At 41.8% G+C, this 25,588-nt stretch overlaps 1 protein-coding gene across 4 annotated transcripts in view; it reads right to left on the minus strand.

Annotated features, from left to right (window-relative positions):
- Positions 1-25,588, minus strand: part of SEMA5B (semaphorin 5B) — a 282,391-nt gene that overhangs the window by 94,622 nt on the left and 162,181 nt on the right. For all 4 annotated transcript variants that reach the window (XM_064661407.1, XM_064661406.1, XM_064661408.1 and 1 more), the window contains exon 6: positions 10,993-11,038. In XM_064661407.1, the coding sequence (XP_064517477.1) occupies positions 10,993-11,038 (46 nt within the window). The remainder of the gene's footprint in view (positions 1-10,992; positions 11,039-25,588) is intronic.

The following is a 25,588-nucleotide window of genomic DNA, read 5'->3' on the forward strand; positions in this document are numbered from 1 at the left end:
TGCCTTGTTCTTAAATCCCCAATAACTGATCTCACAGCAAAAGCTACTAAATTTGTAACAATTATATTAGCTACATACATTTTTTCTCCTGCCACTGTGTTTACCACTATTATATTTATGAACCATTGATCATTCCTTTCTGCCCCATGCATCAAAATCCCCTCTTATGCAATTGCAGTATGTCTCTTAATACTTCCAGGCTAACTGAAGAACTTTTTTCCTCATTCTTAATAAAGCTTAAATAATTTCTTTCTGAAACACCTTGCAGCCTATTTAAATAGCTGCAGCCCTGTTATTCCTTTTTCCTTACTTAAAAGGAATTAAAACACTCTATTTCTAAAACCTCAAAACCATGCTATGTCTCCTGTTTGAAGTGAATAATTAATAATTAAAATAATGTATGGAATTTGGTCCACATTCCTGATACAAAAGTGTTTCTGATGAAAACATATTTATTAACTCTCCCCCAAATTCCTTCCAAGCTGTTCTCTTTTTAAAATAAATTCATAGATTTAGTCACATTCTAAGTATTTTTATCTGAAGGGATACATTCATGTTTCATTTTTCCCCTAGGGGACCCCAACTATTCTATTTTTACATTCAAAGGTTTTAATTCAAAATGTTTAGTAAACAAGTAGTGAAAAATGGGTCCATTTTAAACACATGGACATGCTGAAATTGCCTAATTGCTTACCTAGAAAGCAGAGGTGAAGGTAACAACTGCTTAACTTTATAATTAGTATGGATAAGAATATAACAATTTTGTGGGCTCACAATTAAGGCAAATTTCCTATATTTACAAGTGCATATCATCACGTACAACACTTAGGTCTTAAATAGAAAGCCACATATTTCAAAGCACTTCAAAAGGACAAAATGTCATTCATTATCTCAGCTTCACATGTGGGAAAAGAAAGCTCAGACTGGAGATGGCTGGAAAAACCTTACCTCTTCACAGCTGTCTACAAGTGAGGCAGCCAGTCCATGCTCTCCAAATTCTCCTTATAGCGAATGGAGAAAAATACGTGCTTTTTCTGCATATTTCCTTCCCCTAACTCCTCACACTTGGTCTCCACAGTATCAGAATACCTTAGTCTCTACTTGATCATGTTACTGGTAGCATTGGATAGCTATAACCATGGTGTAATTTCTAGATGAAAGAAGCATTTCAGTGACATTAGAATTAACTTCAGATCATTGTTCCTTTAACTGCTCAAGCTGCAGTGGCACCCAGCAACTCAGTTATGCATCACAGCCACATTCCGTCATGCCATGCTCCTCCAGTGGTACAACCCAACTTTCCTTTTCCACTACCCACCCATTAGCAGGCAATCCACAGCAGCTACTGCCTGATCTTGTTTAGCTGGAGGTTTGCTGCTCCTCCTCCTCCAGCCCTGAAGAAAGATTTTTGAGCCTGGAAACTTCCCATCCTTCTCCAGTCACAGTGGCTGGGGATGCCATAGGCATAGTCAAGATTGTGCCTGTTTACTCATCTATCCTCTTAGCATGTGGGTTGTGCTTTCCTTGAGCTCAGCCTGCTGAAGGCAGGTGAAACCTTGGAGGCCAAAGCTCTTTGAGGCTTTCAAAGGATTCAGCTGCACCTGCCATGCTGAGACAGGATGAATGTCCTGTGGGAGTGATGAGCAAACTGTTCCCATCTCAGCTCCCCAGCTCTGGGTCTCTGGTAACAGCTGTGCAGGCCATGTCTGTGACTCTGCTCTGTAGATCCAATAATCCCCTTGTATTAGTCATTCAGAACTGCTGCGTTTAAAAGAAGCTGTAAAACACACATCAGCTGAACTGTTACTAACAGAGAAAAGTAGAATTATTTATCTAAGGGGAAAAATGCACACAGTGACATGAAATGTGTTTACTATAAAATATTGTTTTTCTTTTTCCCTAAGAGCTCAACAGTTTGTTCTAGAGGAAACATGAGGTCATTTGTGGGCCCTTTTAGACAGATGCAAATCAATAAATGGTGTTTTTAATGCTCTCATTATAAATGACTGGATGCTATCAGGGTCAAACTTAATCCTGTGCAGAGAGCCAGTACAATGGATGTGTACAATTTGGATCTCTCTTAAGCTCTGCTTAGAGAATAAAATGTAGATATTTCTCTGTAATCTCAGTCTTAAAAAAAGCACCAAATTGCTGCTTCTTTGCAGTAATTGGCCCACGTACTCCATTGTTCATCTTGTAAGAGGCCCAGTGTGCTCCTTTGTGTTTTCAAGGACTCCTCTTACTTCTGACTTCCAACATGTACAGCTCAGCTCCCACACCAGGGATGGGTCAGGGCACGGTGTCCCAGGCAGGAAAAGCGCTTCCCTGAGCGCACAGCGCTGGGCAGCGGCAAACCTTAGTGCCAGCTCAGCAGGATGCCAGGACCTCTGCCCAGGATCCAACAGCAGCTCACCACCAGCACAAACCTGGGCTTGCTGAACAGGGAAGACTGTGGGAGGTATCACCTCCTCCCCAGGAGAGCGTGAAGCAGGAGCTGGCTGCGTGAACCCTGCACTCAGTGTGTGAAACTCAGTAAGTTGCTGCTCCCACATCAACTGCTCTTAGTGAAGGTGCTGCATTAAGCCCTTGCTGTGTTGGAGGCTTCAGTAATGATCATATCAGAGAGCCCTAATTGGGATAGGAGCAATTAGGAAATGCTTTCTGTGCCATGCGATAAGCCAGCACTTAAAGCTAGAGAATAAACCACGCCAATGTCTAAAAATATCCCACATCCCTAAAGTAATAATAATAAAAAGCAGCATATTTTTATATAAATCTCAGTTTATATAAATGTCAGTTTAGGTAAGGTGTTGTCTACAACAAGAGGCTGATTTGCCTCTCAGGAACATCTGCAGGGCTGGATTTGTTGACAGCAGCCACGGATGAATGTGTGTGTCAGGGCAGGAGACAGCCGGGGCATAAGCACACGCAGATCCCCCTGAGCCTCCTGGAGCTGGTGGAGTGGGAAGCAGCCCACAGAGAAAAGGGGCTAAACAGGCAAACAAAAATACATTTTGCGAAGATACTGAAGAAACACTGGTGACAGGAAATGAGAAGTCCAAGGAATTTATTTTTTTTAATTTTCATTTTTTCCCCTCCTCTTTCTAAAGGACATCTAATGGTCCCGACTGTAAGTCACAAGACATAAGAGCATTAGTCTTCATTCCCTACACATAAAATACCTGACAGGATTTTATCAAATAAGGAGTCCAATATGCTACTGTTATCAGTAAGTGACTTCAGCAGCTAATTAAATTCTCAGTTTCTAAATCCTGCTCATAATGTTTGCTGACAAAGACCAAAACCCCTGTAGTAATTTTGGCTTGCAGGTGAGGTGAGGCAGGGAAGGAGGGAATGACAACTAACAAATTACCCAGAAAGGCAGGCTGGCAATCCACAGCTGAAATTCATCATGCAAACCTCACTTTACTGTGTGAGTGTAACAGGGCAGTTCTCCTCTGGATGCAAATCAGATCTGTGGCCTTCACTGACTCCAAGAAGGCTGCCCTGCTTAAGCATATCTCCTGAACCTCCTCTACATGCTATACCCTATGTATATGACCCTCCTGTGTGTGGGTACATATATAAAAAATAATATGTAAATATATATATATATAAGAACTTCCTCTACCATGCCTGAATATTCACTTTAGAGGGTAATTACATTGGTCAAAACTAGGCAGTGGACTCTGACCCAGTTTAGCAGACCTATGAATGCACATATTGAAACATATTCTCACTCACTAGAGCATGCAGCATGTTCTTAACTCGGAGAATTCTCAAAGGAAAACTGGCATTTATTTAAAGCTAAACCTGGGCTTAAAAGCTTTGCTGGATATAAACGGACTCCTCAGTTTGGTTCTCCCAGACAGGGAGAATGTTGTGTTCAGAAATCACTCAACGCTATGGAGTATGAGGAGAGATTTGCTTTCTTGGCTCTCTGAATTTCAGCTGATGACTAACATCAGCACAAGGCTGGGTCCCAACAGCAGACACTGGAGCCTGTTGAAGAGTACAGTTTACAGCAGTGAGGAGCTGGAGAAGTGTGTCCTTGAAGGATGAAGTGTGGCCTTCAGACGTGGTCACCTCCAGTCTGACAGGCCTTGTTTTCATCCCTCATCTCCCACTCCAGGTAGAAATTTCTGTCTTAGATAAATCTTTGGAAAGGAGACCTATACCTGAAAGCCTCAATCTAGCTCCTGACCAGTCATTTTTAAGAAAGGGTGTATTCAGGGAGTAAATTTCATTTGGGAACCTGAAACCACAGGAATAAAAAGCTGAATTTACCAGAAAGTTTGTTCAGCCAATATAACCTTTATTATGGAATAGCTTTAAACTTCTAGCCTGAGAGTGAGAGGTTTTAGATGCAGCTTTGGAAGGTGATTTATGAATAGATTTATATGTTAATCTGTTAATAAAAAATGTTTCATACTGATAAAATATGTGACGATCTAAACTCAGCTATGAGCCACATATTAAAGACTGCATCTGCTCTAGTAGAGGTTTTGATTATTTTTTTAAATAAGGGAACTGCATTGGCCTAAAAATAAAGAAATAAACGTTGTATCTAGAAATATGTGCCATATAATTCAAATATGTATCTGGGAATCTGCAAGAAACAAATAATAAACTGCTTAGAAGAAAATGGCTTCTGGAAAGTCAAGCTTATTCCTGAACATTTCAAAATAGAGTTCCTGTCAGGCAGCTCAGTGGTACATAAAGACAGGCAAAATATTCTCACTCTTTCCCAGAATTACTTCCCAAACTGGATTTTAAATTGGATGATAATCTTGACACTCCAACTAGATTGAAGAAATAAATATCTTCAGCAAAGTTGGGCCAGCTTCTGAGCACCCCTGGGCTCATGCTGCATATCAATGCCTAATTTCCTCATGATGTCTGAAAGGATATTTTGAAAAATGGAAACGGTTCTGGCTCAAGGAGGTTTCTGCAAGTAAATCTGAAATACAATACTTTTACCTTCTTTTTATTGGCAAAACCCACAGAATTTTACAAAGGAGTGCTATATCCCTATTTCACATGCAGACAAAACGGGCAGATTAACTTTACCTCAGGCATCTGTGGGCAGAGCCAGCACTACAAATTTGGCCCTCCAAGCCCCATCGGGTGCCTATCCAGCAGCAACTCTTGGGGATGTAAGATTTATCTAATATTTGCAAGTTTTCTGATGAGTGCCAGGGCTTCATATTGAGAATCCTTAACATTTCTCAGTAAAATATTTTCACCAGGAGAGATTACTTGAGTGACAATTTGTGATGTAATCTATATTACTCACTGCTCTCTATTGGGTTTATTTATCATATTTTATTCAAATATACAGTGAAAAACTAAGGTAAACTCTGCCATCTCTCCTCACACTTCCATACACTTGCAGAGCATGTTTCTCATCAGCACGTATAAATGTGGCACTACTGAGCCCTAAATAAGTAGAAAATAATGCATTTAATGTTCAGTTTGATTCAAAGTGCAAAAGACAAAACCTGTTCCATTTGTTGCTATGTGACATATTCAGGACTGATAGACAAGTTTTATTAACCACACTTTGTTGATACATACTGTTGATTTACTAGTGATTAGGCCACAGAGTTAAAAATCCCTTCAGGGAGTAGCAGGGAAGGAAGTGTGTCTTCAGGAGCAGCTGTGCAGTCTAAGAGCTTCATCTCTGTAGCAAGAATGTTGCTGCTTCTTACACTGAGGGAAGAAAATCCGGAGTAAAACCATCCTTACCAGAAATGTAGTGGATAGGAGGCTGCAGTTCATCTGCTACGGGACCCTATGGAAATGTTTTGTCTCTATTTCAAAATGCTCATTCCAAAGCCCCACAATATCAGCAGAAAGAAACTGATTTCAGTAAGCTTCAGATCAAGCCTTAAGAGCAGATACTGCCTTAGCACGTGGAGAACTTTAAGCTTGGGTTTAATTGTTATGCCTCAGTGGTACTGAGAAGTTCATCAGGTTTTGCCCCAGTGACTGGGTAACACTCTCCAAAGTGCCCATGTGAACGTAGGGGATCTTATTTAGAAATGTGGAGCCGAATTTCAGAAGGAAATAAAGTTGCATTTTTTGTACCATTTTCGTGTTTTGCAAATGGGGTAATTGTAGACCCAGGTGGTACTGGACAGTATGTAACCTCAAAGGGAATCCTTCCAAATTCATGTGTATGACTACCCGAGAACTAACACTCTCTCTGAACTTAATCCTCTCTTCAATTTTTCCTCAGGAAAAAAAATATTAAATTGTCAATTAAAACATAGTTTAATCTCAATTTTTTTTGTCTTTCTTAGCAGAAGAAATAACTTGTGTCTTTCAAATAGTTTTGCAACAGGTGTAGTCATTTATTCTTTCATAGTCTGTTAAAATAGAGTATAGATTCTTGAAGTATTTTAAATGCTTGAATACTACTATCCTGATATAACATATCAGCACACAAACTTCACAGGGCTGGTTAGAAACTTTTTAATATGAGATCTTCCAATAAAAAATTAATTGAAACCAAAACATCTTTAGAAATTATAACAGTTTCTATTAAACTTATCAGATGAGAGTCCAGAAGGACTTCTTAGATCCAGAGAGAAGGGAAAGGGAAAGGGAAAGGGAAAAGGAAAAGGAAAAGGAAAAGGAAAAGGAAAAGGAAAAGGAAAAGGAAAAGGAAAAGGAAAAGGAAAAGGAAAAGGAAAAGGAAAAGGAAAAGGAAAAGGAAAAGGAAAAGAGAAGGGGAAGGGGAACGGGAAGGGGAAGGGAAAGGGAAAAGGGAAAGGGATGCCCCAAACAAACCAGGTCAATTGTTTGAGATGATAGAAATGCACATTCAAATGCTCTCCTTTGATGCTTCAGAAAATAACTTGACCCAGAGTATTTGCATTCAAAGTAACCACGTCTATCTCCTTCTCTTTCAGATTTTAAAAAAAGTCTTGTTTTCACCTCAGTGCAAAAAAGGTTGGAAATCTTGGCAACTCAAAAAGGTTGAAAAAGTAATTTTTTACTTAGTTCAACGGAGAACTCTAAGATCCAGGTAAAATCAGGGTGAACAGGGGGTAGGCACTGCACTGGGATTTATGAAATGCCAGCAAGTAGCCTGCTTTTAACACACACCAGAGAACAGCATTCCTTGATAAGAGGTCCTAATCAGCCTTGTGCATTTTTAAAAATTTGCTCAAAGGCTTCTGTTTTTAAAATGACCCTTCCACCTACTCTATTAATTATCAACTCCAGTATAAAACTGACTTTTCTATGGCCTCACCATGAAAGCTGCAGATTAGCAGCTAACCTTGTCTCAGACCGACGCATAAATTAAACAGCATGTGCTCCAAGTGCACATCATTTAAAAAATGCATTCCATAAAATGCCTCATACTGAGAGTTTACAATGCATGTAAGAGGACAATCTAAAGATGGACATGAATCATATTGCAGAGATTTAGTTTAAAAGAGATGCTAAAGATTTAGGGAACAGTATCCATTTTAAAACTATGCCTCTTGACGGCTCCAAGAATTTGAATACTACATATCAAAGCTTCCAATATTAACAGGTGCTTTTGGATACCTCACCTCAAGATGCTGATTTTCAGTAATTCTTTAACAAGGTACCTCAAGAAAAAGAGGTAAGCAAAATCATAAGTGATCCCAAAAATACCTTGGCCTCAATTTCCTTATGGATACTGAAATTCAGCCAAAAATGTTTTTCACAAAAAAATTAACCACCACCAAAGTTTCTGATCCAACTAAAACTCATTTGGTGAAAAGTTTCTCAGGTTCCAAATGGAATTTCTGAAACACATTTCAGAAAGAAAGAGAGGAAGGGGAAAAATCTCTGAGAAGTTGGGACATTTGGTTCTGTGGAGCAGGAAATGACCTTGTTCTGCTTCAGTTTCTGCTGTGCTCCACTCAGTAGTTCTCATGTACTACTCAGCACTACAGTCTTGGAGAAATAACCTCAGCAGAACCAACAGAACATTCTAACCGAGGAGGAATCATCAGCATATGGTAGAGCAGATGAGAACTAAGAAAGGAAAAAAAATGACCCCTTTATAATATGGCCCAAGAGCTGACACATCCTAAAATCAACCTCTCTTCCTTCACTCCCCTGAAATCAAAATTCTTCAGTAGGGTAATGATATCTTTTTTACACAACTCTTAATCAGTAACTTGCCCATACAATACATTTTGTCTTTTAGTTTTCTGCAATTCCAAGACAATACCTTCCTAGCCAAACTATATGGCTTGGCTACATGATGCTCCAGTCTTCTTATGCTGTGGAGATTACAAAATTTAGTTTATATTAATGGCAGTCCAACACAGACTCAGGATTAATACAGTAATTTTAGCTTCTGAAACTGAAGATATCAAAAATGTGTTTTCAAGAGTGACTGTTTCATAAAATGATCCTTGAAGTTGATAGAAAACTTCTGCTCATTTTAATTGATTTTGTATCGGGCTTAAATGAAAGGTCACCACTGTCATTCAACAGGTATAAGGAAAGAGCACAGTCTTTTAAAGTGTTGGAGCTGAAAACCTTTCTAAAACCAGGGAGTAATGACATGGTTAGCACTGGGTTTGTGATATGCAATATTCATAAAGGGGATTGTAATCCAAAAAATAATAATATATTCCCATTGGAAAGCAATGAATAGAGTCATGCTGTGAGGAAAAACATTATGGTCTGCTCAATGGCAGAAAATATTCATTTTCTGGTTAAAGAACAGATAACTGTCAAGGAAAACATGCATTAGGTAGAGTGAGCTAGTAAATCTATCCGTTGGAGAATGAGAGACTGAAGCACTGAATTCGCTGTGCTAACGAGCAGTGGCACAGGGATATTGCTCCTCTGAGATGCTGCTGCCACCCACACTGAAAAGACGTTCAGAGTAATCTCCTTCTCAGGAACACCCTGGCCCCTCCTCCTTTCTGTGACAACTGTGGGGCTGAAATGTGCTCTTCCCATTTCCCCCCAGGTACAGTGCAGCTTAGGGATACAACTGATTGCACAAGAACATCCAGGAAAAAACAGCTTTAAAGTTCACCGAACCCTGCCTAGAGAGGTACATTCCATGCGCTGCCAGGCTTTGTCCCACAACCAGCATATCCTGCTGTCTCCTAGGCTGTGCTCCTCATGTTTCTGCCCCCCCCCCCCCCCCCCCATGGAAGTACAAATGCAAGGGAGTAGACATCTGTCAGCACAAACCTGCACCGTGAAGCAGATTTAGCACCACTGGCAGCATAAAATCCCATGAGCAGAAATAAATCAGAACACAATCTCAAGATGAAAAACTTGCCCAAATCAGGCCTGACAAGATCCACACTGTATTTTACTTAAAAGCAAAGAGAAGATATAAAATAATGCAAATTAACACTGTGATTATTTCTTAAACTGCACCTCTGTAGAACTAAATGCAAGCTCTTTGTGTTTCTTGTCTTCCTTTCTGATCTGATCTTTAAAATGATGCATGGCGAAGGGAAGGTGGGAGCGGGTGCCTCTAAGCTGCATCATGTGCTTTATGGAGACAAGCCAAGCAGCTACTTAGGCAACCATTAGGTCGGGAAACAATTGCTTCCATCATTCCCAACACGTGTGTCAACATAATTCCATGCTCTCTTTGTCATGCAAAAAGTCTTGGCAAAGTGACCGGATACACCCAGAAAGCAGGAGCAAACTAAGCTCATTATGTTAACCGGAGATCTCACAGCAACCTCCAGTGCCATAGAAGGAGACTTCCCATGTTTTGCAGTGTAGAAAAGGAAAATCACTGCACTGAAAAGGGCCCGAGCCAAGCCTGACTTCAGAAGTGTATTAGGGAGATTCACAATTGGGTTTCATAGAAGGGGATCCTTCATCTGACAAGCACAAGAGGCTGTGTCAGGCAGTGCGATAACAGGCACCTCAGAAGGTATTACACCTCTCATAACTACAGAAACTTCCCTCTCCTATGTGCTTGTTGGAAACCTTCCAGCCATGCTAATATGGCTCTGCAAAGGGAAACTACTGCCAAATGGGAGTATCAGCTTCTCTAATTCTTTATTGTTGTCATTGGTAACTCTGGACTTTGTTTTCCTTTTAGAGGAAGATTCAATGCACTTTACAACCATTAAACATCTTTTCTTCTCTCCATCTATCCTTGTAACTCTTACTAACAGCAAAAGGCTTGTGCACATCAGAATGGCTGGCAGTACTACTCTAATGGCTTCTTTGCACGGTCAGGTACAGGAGTAAGGCGTCTCAGACTCTCTGAGAAATGCTGAATACATCTTTGGTGCTCTAGCAATCATAGAAGATGGTAAATATCCCAAAGCATAAGTATTTATTTATTTAAAGATAAGCAGCAGGGTTTCCACTAACAATTTTTGCCACATCTTTCAATTCCAGATTCAGTGCAGTTAGAGTAAAGTCCTAATACTGCTGGATATTTGCAAGCCCTTTCAAACTTCGGCTGCTTTGCCTTGGTAAAGGCATGGGTAACATACATTTTTCAACCCATTTTCCCTCTTGAATGCTTGCAAGTCCGATCGTGCGTTTAGTATTGCATTCAGCAAAGCACAGGTCCTCAGCAATCCATGTTCACAAAGGCTAACAAGGGCTAAAAATGAGGATGGATGAGAATACTTAAAGCTTCTCCGACATGTTGCTGACATCTCTAAAGAAAGCCAAGGATTTCTACTGATTGTTGTGTTTAAGCATGTATCAGTCACACTACTTGTTTTGTTCCTTAAGATGCCATATTTTTGGCAGATCCCATTACCACCCAAACACTCAAGAATCAAAGCCAGAGAGCACCATCCAAGTGGGCAAGTGTAGGAGAGCCCTTCCCCCAGCATTATCGCTGGAGTGGGAATAAGCATCTGGCTCTCACTTTGTCTTCTTGCTGCTCCACCACTTTGGGCAAATTTACACTATATAGACTTCTGAAAATGTACATCAAATATTACAGAACTTTCATTAACAAGTCAAATAAAAAAAGAGAGTAAAAAGTGAACATACCTGAATAAGAGAAACGTTGTGTAGACTAAGTCTGAAGAGGTAGTTCCTGCATGAACAAGCAGAAAAATTACAAACTATTAGGCTACCAAAGAAGGAAGGGAAAGTTATTAAATCAAGTAATAGTTTTTGGTCATTCATATCCACAAACAAAAGTTTTTCCTGGACTACCCTCCACAGAATACAAAACCAGTTATATGCCTGTTCACTGAGTTGTACATCAGTATCTTACTGAACTTGGTAATAAAGTTTGAGCAGGTCCTGGTGTTAAATATTTCAGAATCCATAATGAAGATCCACAATGAAATCCCAACCACTAAGGGCTGTTTGCAAACCCTCAACAGGGTTTAGTTGCAGTCTGCATGGGCTGAAGTCATGTTTTTCACTGCATTCTGAGAAAACTGGGATTGGACAGAAGCCAGCTGGAGCAAAGCTGACTCCTATAGCATGCTCCCCCAAGCCTGTCCTTGTGGGCATTTCCATTGAGGACTTCATGGAAGGGAAGAGGGCAAATACTTCTCAGCGGAATCTCTCTGCACAGAAAATCAGCAGGGAAATCAAGGCATTGACTGCAGATATTCCCAATCCTTCTGTCATTGTCTCTTCACAGGCAAAGCGAGGGAATTCCTGACAGAAGTCACTGTAGCATGAGATACCACACATCAGCTGAGCTCCTGTCACCTTCTTCTGAATGTTCATATTCCACCACAAATAGGAGGGAACAACATTTGCATAAATTACTATGGATGAGGCTTAATTAATAGGATTTATCACACTTTTTTGCTTGCTAAGACAATGCAGTTACCAGGAATCAGCTGACATATCAAGCCATACAGACTGGATTCTGTGCTTGAGGCTTTTGGCCACATCTAACTTCATATTTTTGCATCCCACCTGTCAGGAGGTCTAAAGAGCAGTGATCCTTTTCCAACATCCCTGTCACCACAATCTCCCAGAGAAGACACATTTGTATCATACAAGATGAACTGAACCATGTTTCTTCGAGAGGCTCTATTTAAATGGTAGAAAGTGCATCTTTAATGATCCACTTTCATCCGTTCTAGAGGTGCCAGTATACAGACATTCCTCTACCTAGTGAAAATGCAAGTTCCAGTCTTAGGTCAGTAAAGTCAGAGAAACCAGTGGAAAGCTCCTATAGTGATGAAAAGGTCCTAAGGACTCTTCTGAAGAGCCTTGTTTAGGATCTGTATTCAGCAGCACACTCTGCCCAAGCAAAGAAAGTAATTAAAAATTTGACATATGAGAGATTCTATTGGGTCACAGTGACCACTACGAGGCTTGAGCAATTTTTCCTCCTTCTGTTATCTATCACTTGTATATCACCTAAGTCATAATGAGAGAGTTGCCTGTGTACTTTGTTCCAGTTCTATAAATAAATCAAAAGGTCTCAAATGCTGCTGACTGTCAATAAAGAATGATAGGAACAAGGATGATGGGGAGCTTGGGAAGTCAAACTCCTGGTACCAAATCTTCAGCTGATGTAGCTCTGACTTGCTCTGATTTGCACCATCCTATTCTGTGCTGGGACTGGTTACCCACAGAAGAATGACATCCATTAGCAATATCTGAAGAAAATACATCAGTGACTATTATACCTCCTGTAAGTACGCAGAGAAGTACACACACACAAAATCTCCATCCTCTCTCCTAGTTCTATCAGTGAAGATCCAGTAGTTCTTTTGTACAATCTGAAAACCTATTCTATCTCAAAGGGCTACATACTCTCCCAAATAATTTGTTATTAACTCTTTAGCATCAGCATCAGACCTAAGTATTAGATCTTGCAGGTGCATTCAGCAGACCAGAGGCACTAAGAACATACACACCTAAAATTTGAAAATGGAAATAAATTCTCATCCAGTGATAGATCTGACAACTCCCTTAGAACACCACATAGCTACTCTCACCAAAATATTAATGCAATGCCAGGACGTGAGATATCATGGAAGAAGCCTACTCCTGGAGAAGGCCTCCAATCTTACAACACCCTCAGGAGAAAGTTCTCATAACTAGGGACTTGAAGTTTCTATCCTGTTGTTAAGCATGCTATTTAAATGCATTGATTTTGGAAGTCTTATAATGCAGATTTCAGCTCCTTGTTCTAGTCTTGCAAAAACTGGACAGTTTGACTAAGTAATAGATTTTAATATTCAGGGTTTTTTTCCTTGATAGCACTGCAGAGCAAATTCAACCAAAATATCTTTAATGAAAGAGACGTATCTAAGGGACACAATTTTCATTGCACTCAGCCAAAACAGATGCAGACAGGAATAGTGTCCATTTCAATAAAGCCAGTCTGTCCTCTCAGTGATTGCTGGATGGCACCTGGACAAACCCACTCAGGTGGCTGAGATCTAAACCAGGCAGGAACATCATACTAATGTGAGCAGCACAACGATCTTCCAAAAGCTTTATTCTAACCTTAGCTCTCCAAGTCTGACCTTGGGGCTTTCTTACAGAAAGGAGGGTTTCCCTACATTTTTCATCAGCTTGCCTCACCTGGTGTCTGAACAGCTACTGGCAGTTTCTTTTTGTTTGTTTGATCCTTCTCACATCTTATCAGCAGCAATGCAAACACCTGTAGGCAGACCAGGCTATCAGAGAAACCTCCCGACTCCAGTTGACCTGCCCAGCTAGAACTGACTAATCCTTAATTAATAACATGCTCTCTTAACAACACTTGTTCTGTAAAGCTACACCAGGAGTAAAAAGCCAAAGGGAAAGAGCTGCTGAATCAGACAGTGCCATTTTTATGAACTGCATTTTAACAGCAATTTCAGCTCAAGAATGAGCAAGGTCTCTGAATGACAGGCATGGTTTATTGTACCTAGAATTGCCCCATTTGTGTCCTTTTCTTCTGCTTGTGTTTGAAGTTATGTCTGTTTAATGCCTTGCTGAACTATAATTTAGAGCAACTGAAAGAGTATGATTAAGAAATATATGAGAACACTGAGATCTCTGCATGAATGGATGAGGTGCCTTCTTGATCTTTTTTTCTGTCTTTTTTTTTCCTATCATTTTGTCTTGTAAGTGAATGTTGGCTGATTCCTTTCTCTCCTAAATTAAACCCATCTGGACTAGGCCAGAACAGCAATTGCCTGGTGCAACCAGCTATTCTAATATCCTCCTTCTTCTGCATAAAAAGCTGGCGCACAAACTTGGAGGGATAGGACAACGTTCTTAATTTCTGTCCTAAAAGGTCACACAGCTTCACTCCACAGTATTAAACACAAGCTTTGTTTCATACCAGTTGGTTGCATTTCAGCCATCTCCAGAGCAAGTGACTACATTCCTCTGAGTGCTCTGGGACAAATGGCATTATGCCTCAAGCTGCTAATTATTATTGCTACTAACCTTATTATTCACGAACATCAGCGCACTCCTGAATACACCCATGTTAAACAGTAATGAACTCTCAGCCAAGACAGTGGTTTTGTTGCATTAAGACACAGAGAGAGTTGATGGTGGTTCCTCTGGAGACTGATTCACAGCTGATGCTTGTTTAAACAACCTGAGGGCAGACCCTTTCTCTGCCACCTCTGATTGCAGAAGAATATTATTACCCAGCTCAGATATATGAATTTAGCTGCTGTAAAGACCTTCAACCTAGTCTTGAAGAATTTGCCATCTAAATATATACAAAAGAGTGAAAAAGATACATAATTCTCATTTAAATTTAAAGCACAGATTGAGCAATTCAGCCAACATCACGGAGCATATCTGTAGGACAACCAGGAGCTGATCTCCCGGTCCAGTAGTCTATGCCCTGGTTAGGAGAATAACTCACCCCCAAAGCTGGGGCACAGCGTGTAAACCTCTGCTGAAGTGTCATTTACACTCATGGGTAGATGTTGAATTACTTTCTTGAACTGGGCCCAGTATGCTCATGTACATATGAACAGAGTCAAGCTGCAGTGTAAATCCTGTAAACGAAAGTATTTGCTAATTGGCTTCGTAATTTGTATCTGGCTGCTTGTAAAATGATTAAGTGCTCACAGTGCCTGGTACCACACAGCATACGTACCATAACAGCAGGAGAGCAGCTGTGTTTCAAGAAAGGGTGTGGAAGAATATATCCACTTAAATCTGCTTTCCATGACATTCCCAAGTCAAAGCTGCTTATTAAGTGTTTATTTCATATAGCCAAGAGCACATTGGATGAACTTTGTAACATGGTGCCTGTGCACTTCTTCACACATTGCCTGGCCTTGAATCAATTTACATTGAAGGCAAAGCACTTGGGCTACGATGCCACTGAGCAACAGAGATAAAAGACAAATTAAGCCTTTCCTTTGGGAAGCCATATAACAAGAGTGCTTGAATAACAGCAGAGACCCTTCCTCTTAAGAATTCTGAAATTTTAAGGGTTGCTCGTTCAGGCCTCTTTTTCAGTGCCTCTTTTCAGGCACTGCATCTGTCAGCACTGTGCTGGCTGATTAAAAGGTGCTTTCTTCTAATTAAGAGAGAGCAATCTTTTCAGTTCTGCTGTGGTAGATCAGGAGGAACATGCCTGCAGCCAATGGACTGATCACGTACCAATGAAAGGCCACCCTACCTTCGGATTATTTTTTCTATTTAAATGAGTGAGGTTTGTTCACATTTCCTAACTCCTCACACACCAAGCAGGTAAGATAACCTCTCTGTGCTTCAGAACAACCCCTGCTACCAAATTGGGAGCCACAAGAGCCCTCATGCTGACCACCACCAGAACCTCTCAGGGCTTGGACACAGACACGCAAACCAACAATGTGCTGCCTTGACTCAGCTAGTCTGTATCACTAAAACACATGTTACACCTGCTCATTTGTTGCTACTTCCCTGCACCTCACAGTCATTGTGAGAAGCTCAACCTTCCCTCTTTACAGGGCAGGCTTTCTCAAGCCCCCTCTCTTCGTAGGCAGACAATTACTCTGCAAGTAGAAACAAAGCCAACAGAAGCTGTCAATAATGTTTGATCATGAAAAAAATACATTTAAGGAATGTTGTGGTTTAACCCCAGCCAGCAACTAAGTACTATGCAGCCACTTGCTCACTCCCTACCCTCTCTGGTGGGATGGGGAGGAGAACCAGAAAAAGGTAAAACCCATGGGCTGAGGTAAGAATGATTTAATAATTGAAATGAAGTGAATTATTATCGTTGCTGTTGCTATTGTTGTAATAATAACAAAAATAATAACAGGAAAAAGAGAAAGAGGAATACAGCCCAAGAAACACAAGTGTTGCACAATATAAATGCTCATTCTCTCATCCCCAAGCCCATCCCCAAGCAGTCATCAGCTGCTCCTGCCCAACTGCTCCCAGTTTATATACTCAAGCATGATGTTCTATGGTATGGAATATCCCTCTGGCCAGTTTTGGTCAGCTATCCTGGCCACACTCCCTTCTGGCTTCTTGTGCATCTGACCGCTGGCAGAGAATGGGAAATTGAAAAGTCCTTGACTTAGTGTAAGCTCTATTTAGCAACAACTAAAACATCAGTGTGTTATCGACATTATTCTCATACTGAATCCAAAACACAGCCCTGTACCAGCTACTAAGAAGAAAATTAACTCTATCCCAGCCAAAACCAGGACAGGGAAAGTTGAAGATAACTGAATGAAGAGTTGCTCTCTCTGTTAGGGACTATTATTGCACTGAAAGAGGCATCCAACACAGCCTGGGTGAGGTACTGGAGCCTCAAGTAGACTCATGGTGCTCTGGAAAGAGGTTCCTTGTATTCATAGAATAAAATAAAATAGATTATTTTAGTTGTGTGGGGCCTACGAGGATCATCTGGTTCAACTACCTGACTATTCAGGGCTGACCAAAGTTAAAGCTTGTTGTTAAGGGCATTGTCTAAATGACGCTTAAACACTGACAGGCTTGGGGCATTGACAACCCCTCTAGGAAGCCTGTTGCAGTGTTTGACCACTCTCTCAGTAAAGAAAGGCTTCCTAATGTCCAGTCTGGCACAGCTTCAAACCTTTCCCATGCGTCCTGTCACTAAATCCTAGGGAGAAGAGATCTGCACCTCCCTCTCCACTTCCCCTCCTCAGGGTAGGATTGTGCTGCAATCAGGGGCCAGGTCTGCAAGAGGGACTCACAACTGTCACAGAGCAGATAATAAGAAAAATAATTAACAGAACAAGGTCCTTTGGGTGATATGAAACAAGACACAGAATTACGCATATGACAAACCTGATGCTCCCTTCTGGCACTCCTGGAAGCCACGTTCTGGGGCTGAGCCTCAGGCTAGGAGCCAGCAACTCTTGTCAGCTCTTCCTATCTTTGCTTCTGGAGGCCTTAGATATACTTTGTACTTCCACAATACACGACAAACACAGCTTAGTCATGCTTCACAACTTCCTAGGAGCTGGTTAGTATCATTCCCCCCTTATACTAATGGAGAAAATGAGCCAGAAAAAGGTTAAATGACCTTCTCCAAAGCACACAGCAAGTCAGTGATGGAATCGAGATCAGACCCCAGGGCTGTTGGCTACTGAATCTCATGCTAGATTAACACACAGTGCCTCTACGCAGGTCCAGCTGTGGCTGAACTTTGCAGATGGTTATCCACATTTCTGAACTAGCCAACCATACCAAGAAACCCAGCTCCTGAAGGATGATTCTGGCCTTTGCTCTCAGAAGGAGTTAATTGCATGCCTGGTCCAGGGTGCAATGTGATGATCCATTTGCAAATGTTACTTCGATGACTCATTTGAAGCGCCTGGCACACAGGCTGGAGAAAAGGTGGAGAACCAGCACCTCCCCTAGAAACTGGATTCTTATTCACCAGTAATTTTGTTTCTATTGAAGAAAAACTTGTCCAATACATCATTCTTCCTCAAAAATCAATAGATGTACAGCAGAGAACCATACTAAATGGCAGGCAGTAATATGATGCAGTTGCTGTATGAGCAATTGCTTTTCCCAATGCAACATTTCTCAGTGATAAATTCAGCCAGAGCTAGAGAAACATCATCTTAGAAGAGGCTCCTTATGCAGGCAGCATATCATTCCAATTAAGCCAAAAGCTCAGCTACTGTTTCTAGGTTGCCACTGAGGCCCATTTAGTACTTCTTGGTGGAAACAAGGATGAAAATCAAATCCTCTATATTCCAGTCTCCAGAGGAGAACTACCATCAGCTTTAATGACACAGGGTGCATGGCACAGATCTGCTCAGGCTCAATGCTGTATATACAGGGCCAACTCTAAAAAGAGTCAAAAGAGGTAGACACTTATAGCTGCAGAACGGGCAGGACAACAGCAAAGCTGAGGAACACTTGGGCTACACCAATATGCAGAAATCTAGACAAAATGATGCTGCCATGGAAGGAAGAAAGAGGAAGGGCATCTGCCCTTGGATTGACAGCCTTGTCCCTTCTTCCCTCAGCTTGCAAAGGGAACAGCAAGCTGGCTTTGCTGTCTCTGGCCCTTCTCCTTCCCCAGGGTAGGAGAGGCAAAGCCTCACTCCAGTATGATTCCACATCCTTGGGGGTTGACAGTATTTGCTATGCTCCTGAGACACCTTAACCCAGCTGTTTTCTGGAGCATAGCCATATGTATACACTTCAGAGAATGGGGATTGGGACTTCTTTAGTAATATTGTTTGAATATATTTATAAAATGAGGGTAAGTTTCCTTTTTTTTTGTTACATTTCCTTCCTCTGATTCACTAGACAAGTTTGTTCGAAACCTCAGAGATGAAAACTGAGTCAAATTTTCAAAACTCATGTGTGGGTTTGTTCTTATTTTCCTGGAAGAGTGATTCCATCTCTCAGGCCATCACATATTACCCCACATGCCACCTCAAGTCTCTTGTGACATGTGGCTGACAGCTCCTCTCTCCCTTTCTCATCCAGTTGGCAGAGTCACAGAGCGCTCAGAGCACCTTGATAGGGCCCCAAGCCACACAGGGATCTTTGATCTCCTATTTACCCATCACTTTCAGTTGTGCTTTCAGTAAGTCACAGGGTAAAATTTCTCTTCTTCTGATGCACTGATTATTGTTCAGACCTTCCCTGGCAGCCTCCCCACCTGCCTACTTAGGCTGATAAACATGCTCAGTTCTGTCAGGCTTTCCTCAAACTCTGGATGAGTCCAACATGACTCGTATGTAAATACTGATAGAGTTGGCTGGTGAGATTAAGTTATTGCCAAACAACCCCTTCTCTTTGCTGGGTTTTTATACCTTTGCAGTGGCACAGAACAGTAGGCTTAGCACCTAAACATCTGGATATAAAGTGATATGCAAGTCACTGTGGTGAGCCCTGCCATATAAAACTGACATATCACCACCTTAACCAGAGCAAGAGAAAGTATTTTCAGTAATGCAGAGGAAAACTGCTCTGCAGACCCATTCTGTGATGCTGTAAAACACATTAGGTCCAAGTCTCCAAGGCTTTTGCCAAAGTATCCTGACCTTGTGTTTGCACCCACCCCACTCTCAGAAATACAATCTTCAAACTTAATTATTCTCAGTGTGTTACTAAAGCAAGTGAGCCTCTCATGGGTGGCTGCTTTCATGATAGGGTATCACTGATCTTCATTTTATGTGGAATATGAAATATTTTTCTAGTCAGGCCTGCAATTCGCTGTGTAAGGATGCTTCCTATCAGCCTGTGCTGCACCAAGATTGCCTTTCACACAGCACTGGCTGTGCAAGCACTGGCTGTGAGTCAGCCAAAAGCCTGCTTCCTCTGAGGAGGGGCACAAGTGCTCAGACTCCCACACCACTGAGGTCATCTGCAGGGAGGTGGATGGTACTGCCTTGCAGGCGATTTGAAGGACCAGCTGATGACAGAGCCAACAAAGCTCTCTACCAACAAAGATGACAGACCAGAGACTGCCACTGCCTCACCCTCTTCTCTGTGTACAACACCTGGTGCAAAACTGCCCCTTTGCCTTCCTACAGCTGTAACTTCTTCTGCACATTGGTCCATCCCAACAACCAGACAGTGGTGCAGCATAGCATTTTATTTGATTTATTTATTCTGAATTAACTAAAATCCATGTTCTTTGCTTGAGAAAATGCACAAATTTTAACTAAGAAAAAAAATTACATTTTGAACAAAATTTGGATCAGGCTTCGAACTTTTCAGAATCCCATAATTACAAAAACTGTCCTTCATCCTTTCCTGTCCCTTTCCCCTCCTCCCCAAGGGGTATAAGTCAGGGACAGCACAGATTTGAGGTATGACAAATTCAGACTGCTGGCAGACCAGCAGAGGAAAGCAAACCCTATAGGTGAAAAATAGACACTCCAGTGGGGCTTTGCTGCTCCACACTTATACAAGGGCTGAGCTCACCTCACCTGGCACAGTATCAGAGAAGAAAATCTCCCTCTGAACTATCTCAGACTCAACCAGAGAGGTTAAAACCTGCACTTTAAATCACACATTTTTTCCCTGTGTAAAAAATTGTGCATCCCCAATTATGGATTTAACTAGCTGCAGTGTCTAATCACAGCTTTCTCACCTTTATATTCTTTACCATGCAGGTCAGGCAATTTCTTTAAAAAAACATTAATAGCCCTTTGAAAGTTTCTGTTAATTTCAGAGACTGATTTTTCTCTCCCCCCCTCACATCACCACATTATTTACCCCTCTCCAGTCCACAATACAAGGATGCAACTGTAATTAGAACACTCTTTTGTCTGACAGGAAAAAATTAGAGTGAGAAAGGAAGGTATTTGTTTTTCTACATTTCTCTGCAGCAGCGCTTTCAGCTGCCCATCTATGATCTGGATATAATCAAAAACATTATCATGCTCTTTGCTTGCTCACGTTCTCATTAATACCTCAACTGGCAAGGTAATTTCTCAGCCAAATGTGACCTAGTAGGGGGTATAGCTGCCATAAGACGGCATGATAGTAACGCAAGCCATTGGAAATGGCTCAGTCAATCTGTCTCAGGAACTATTCAGACAAATTCTGGAGTCAGACATTAGCAGGGACAAATGGACGTCACTCCTGGCTGTTAACAGGACAAGCCTGCAGACTATGTAATTGTTGGCTATGCCCATGTGGTTGTGCCCAGTGTTAAGTTGTTTGCATTTTAATCTCTCCATGCTATGTAAGACTTGGATTCTTCAGCCGTGGTGAAGCCCCACTGTCCCAGTGTAAGTGCATGGGACTCACAGACTTTCATGAGCATTTGGAAAACTTGCATCCTCCTTGGAGAGAAAAGGTTGACAGCAAGCGACTAAACTACCAGGTGGAAATACAACAGTAGAGGGTCCAAATCATACCTCTGCCATGGGTTTTCTGAGTCCATAGAAGAACTTTAGCTATGTCCACATTAGTCAAGTGCAGAGATCTCTGAGGTTGTGCAGACCTTGACTGGCATCTTCAGAAAGTGCAGTCTCACTGCAGGAGTAGCTGTGTTAGGCACAGTACTGTACTACCTTTCAGATCTATGATAAACTCACGTGACTCAACATCACAGCCTTTTCACAGGGCAGGCTGATTCTTAATCCCTTTGGGCCTTGGGTTCCCATCTATAGCACAAAATTATTAGTTCTTTCTGGCCTCACTGAAGCCCTGTGAGGATAAATGCTGTTGAGGGGTCCTGATCATTTGGCAACACAAAGTATTGCTCACAGACTTCATAGGCTGTGGATCTGTGGATCAACTCTGATCTGACCACTACCACTAAATTTCCTGTTTTGCAAAATGCTTTTTGCCTAGTCAACGTAATCTGTGGAGACTTACTCTCTTCAGGTTTTATTGGCAGTCCAGATCTGGACAGGATTGAAGGTGCCCAAGGGTAAGAGTGATATTTTCCAACCAGCACAGGTTCTGACGTTTTACTGCAGTGCTCTGGAGCTTTCTGCCAAGCGGGCAGGAATCAGCCTATGTTCAGCCAGAAATCTGCATGTAACCTGGTGTCTGACAGATTAATCTATCATACACCGGAGACTTTAAATAAACTCAGAGTGCCAAACCTGCTGGTTGAGGGTCTTAGAGTATATTTACAATCTGCCATATTTCTGCAAGCTGTAACTTGAAGGAACTCTTCTGGGACATCAGTCATTCCATTCAGCCTTCAGCTCCTAAGCCTGCATGATTTAGAACTTTTTTTAGTCCTTATACAGCTAGAAGCATAATAGTCATGAAGGGGTGTGACCAGGCTGTGCTCCCCCTAAAACAACCCTTGAAAGTTCATACAGCACCTTCCCTGCTCACCAAACTAATCATAATGATGCCCCATTCCTCTAAGACCAGGTTGAATGGGGCCCTGAGCAACTCAATCTAGTAGGTGGGATCCCTGCCTAAGGTCGGAGAGTTGGAACTAGATGATCTTTAAGATCCCTTTCAACCCAAGTCTTTCTATGATTCTATGATATCTCCTTTCTTGTGCCTACTTGGCAGTAACGAGCACATTCAGATCAGCTCTAAACCAAGTATGAAAATCACCCCTGTCAGAGCATCAAGACTTGCATCACCAGCAGCTTGGTAGTTTTACATTTATTGCAGAGAAGTCTGGCAGTCCAGGATGACGTGCACTTTACTTGCCAGTTCTGAGTCCCTTGATGCAGCTTTTGCTCTCTACCCTCTACCTCTGGGCTCTTCTTGGTAACAGCCAGTTGTGACAAGGGCTCCTCAGCCGCAGCTCCCCGTGCGACAGCCACGAGGGATGGTCCTTTCCCATCTCCTGATGGAGCTGACAGCCCTCTTGGCAGGCAGAACTGTGAGGACTTCTGGTCATAATGCTTTCTGGCTGGTTTTCTACAGTAACACCTTCACTCGCTGTGAATGGCCAACCCTCATAGCCACGCCTCTCACATCCGCAGCCCCAGCAGGCTACTGCCCCGAGCTGACACCCCTGCAGTTTCCTTCTGGGAAAAGTCAAATGTTTCCCTTACGGCTTCCCAGCCACTCTCTGTGCAGTCATTTGTTTGGGTACCATCCTCCTGTTGTCCAAGCTGTTTCCCTTCAGCTTGCTGTTGTGCCAGATTGTCACACGGTGTCTCAACCATCCTCTGTTAAACCTTTTATGTTGTCCTCAACAGGGAGCTCTTGTGAAGCGTGATTTTTGGCCTGACTCCAAGCAGGGTCTTTCATATCATCACTTCTTTACTGGCTCCTGTTTCTGCCCAGCCAGCGATGAGACAGTCTCAAGGAGGAAGGCTTCTCAAGGAGGTGGGATGTCACAGCTACACTATGTCCCTTTTCTACAAAGCCCACCCTTCCTGGGGCCTGGGCACCCTGCCTACAGCACAGGTGAGAGAGCAGAGAACTTCTCCAACACAAATGTGAAACCACTGTGATTATATTTTCAATTTTTTTCTCAGTAATAGTGGGGTGTAGAAAATTGTTTTTCCTCCAATTAAAATAAGCTCAAATAGTGATCACTTGTGCTCAAGAGCTGAAAAAAGCAGCAAATATTTCAAAACAAGCACTCATTCACAGAAGAAAAATAGTACATTAAAATACTAACTCTATATCCAAAACAAAAACAAAACACACAAACTATGAGTCAAAATGAAGGTTATGAAATTTGAAATGTGTGTTTTTATACTTAATGAAATGTGACTCATAATATGGGTCGTGTAGATTTACAATGTTCTAAACTATTCATATCCTTACTTGCAAGCATTTGGATTTTACAAATGATGTGACAAGTAAATACGTTGCTTAGAAACCATGGTGGGCTTTTGAAACTAATTCTTTTGTTTCTGGGATTTTGACTTGGCAGGTGTTTGGTGCAGTGGAGTTATCAAACTCCTCTGGTTTACTCTCAGACAGCATCAGTCATTCAGGGAGGGCTCTCAGATAAGGATAAAGCTTAAAAATCTGAGGCTCGTGTTATTCCAGCTCCCTGCCTGCATGGCATGCCCTCAATACCTCTTACAGTTTCAGTCACGCTGTGTCCAATTCCTGAAACCAAAAACCCTTGTGAGCCTCAGGATCTTCTTTTCTTCTAGGAAGTATTTTCTATGAAGCTTTGAAACACAGGACGAACTAAGCCACAGAGATGCTGTGGTGAGGTCATACTGCTTTTAAATAGAGACAGAAAGAAGTAGTCTGAAATAATTTATAACGCTATCATCTAAGACAATGATGTTAACCAGGAAATTGAGAAGTGGGAGTACTTATATACGCCACCCTGATCCCAAACTCCTTCCATAACCCCAGAATAGCTGGCGTTACTACTAATATGATCTACAGCAGCACATTTAAACGTGGTTAACATTTAAATTTAGGTTTCATAAATTATACCCTGCAGAGATGGATAGAGACAGCTCCTATCTCTTTGAGGTATTGTTTCATTTGCAAATTCAAGCAGATGGTGCACGAGCAACTAATGACTCAAAAAATCACCCCTAAAAATAGTCCAGAACAAGGTGTGGATTTATCAGGGAAGGAGGGAACAGAAAAGGCTTTACTTCCCCTTCCCATTTCTCAGGCACAGCTCCAGGAGCCCAGCTCACCCAGAGCTGTGCAGCACCCCATTTTCAAGTATCTCTCCCTATCACCTCACACAGGGAAGAAATGAGGTGGTGAAGAGGAAAAGGATTAGCACTCCTCCCTTTCCCCACACCAAGTCTGTATACAACCCAAAAAAACTCTCCACCCTGGGAAATTACAACTTCCTTAACTGTATCCAGAACTGCTCAGCACAGCAGTGTGGCACCACTGAAACTTTCAGTCTCCCAGCCAGGTGGGTAGTGCTTCATGAAAACTGACTTTTCCAAGCAAATTCTATAAATACTTGTCACTGCTTCCTCATGAGGCAATACACTGCAATATATTGTACTTCCAGCGGGAAGCCAAACTTGCTGTCATTTCGCTGTTTATAATGATATCGTAGCCTCCTGTCTAACCACACTTGTACAAACTCTTGGGGAGGTAGAGAGTCCCTCCAGGACGTGTTGCTGGGGTTTGAGCAGGGGTGAAGCATGTCAACGTTAGCAGCATCTGCGTGGGGAGAAACTGCCGTGCAGCCAAATTATGTAAAGCATAAATTCCTCAGAGCACCGGGCCTGTGTTTGTGCAATGCCTGGTAGAAGGCACTGTTCACAGCCATCCCCAAAGCAATGACATTCTGAAGTAATAAATATTAATACTTTCTGGTTAAAGATCCCAGCACAAGTAAAGCCGCAGCTTGAAAAGTAAAATGTTTCTGTATGAAAAGTAGGAGGGCCTCTGGCAATTTTAACAGCTACAGGAAGGTGTTATTATTTACTGCACAAATACACACAGAATATGTATATTAAATCACACTTCAGTTGTTTCTGTGAAGCAAAAGACTCTCCTTCTGCTACAAGTCTTGCTCTTTTCTCTTGTTTGTACCATGAGTTCTTCCGCCCCTGCTTCTTGCATCCCTGTCCTCTACTGCTGAATATCCTGGGAAGAAAGCAGTCTCTTCCTCCATTTTCATTAATAGTAGAGACTGCTACTACAGTGTTATCTGATTCTAAATGTTATACTTAAACTGATTTGTTAGACCATGCTTAGCCTTTTTGGTTTTTTTGGCTTGTCTTATCTGTTTATTATGCAATAAAACATCGTTGCTGTTGGGGCTCATGATTCAACAACTCCTGACGTATATTATTTCACCTAAGCACAGCTCTTTTTCCCATGCAGCTCTAAA

The sequence above is a fragment of the Pseudopipra pipra genome, chromosome 7 (genome assembly GCF_036250125.1).
Source record: "Pseudopipra pipra isolate bDixPip1 chromosome 7, bDixPip1.hap1, whole genome shotgun sequence".
In the NCBI taxonomy this organism is placed as follows: domain Eukaryota; kingdom Metazoa; phylum Chordata; class Aves; order Passeriformes; family Pipridae; genus Pseudopipra; species Pseudopipra pipra.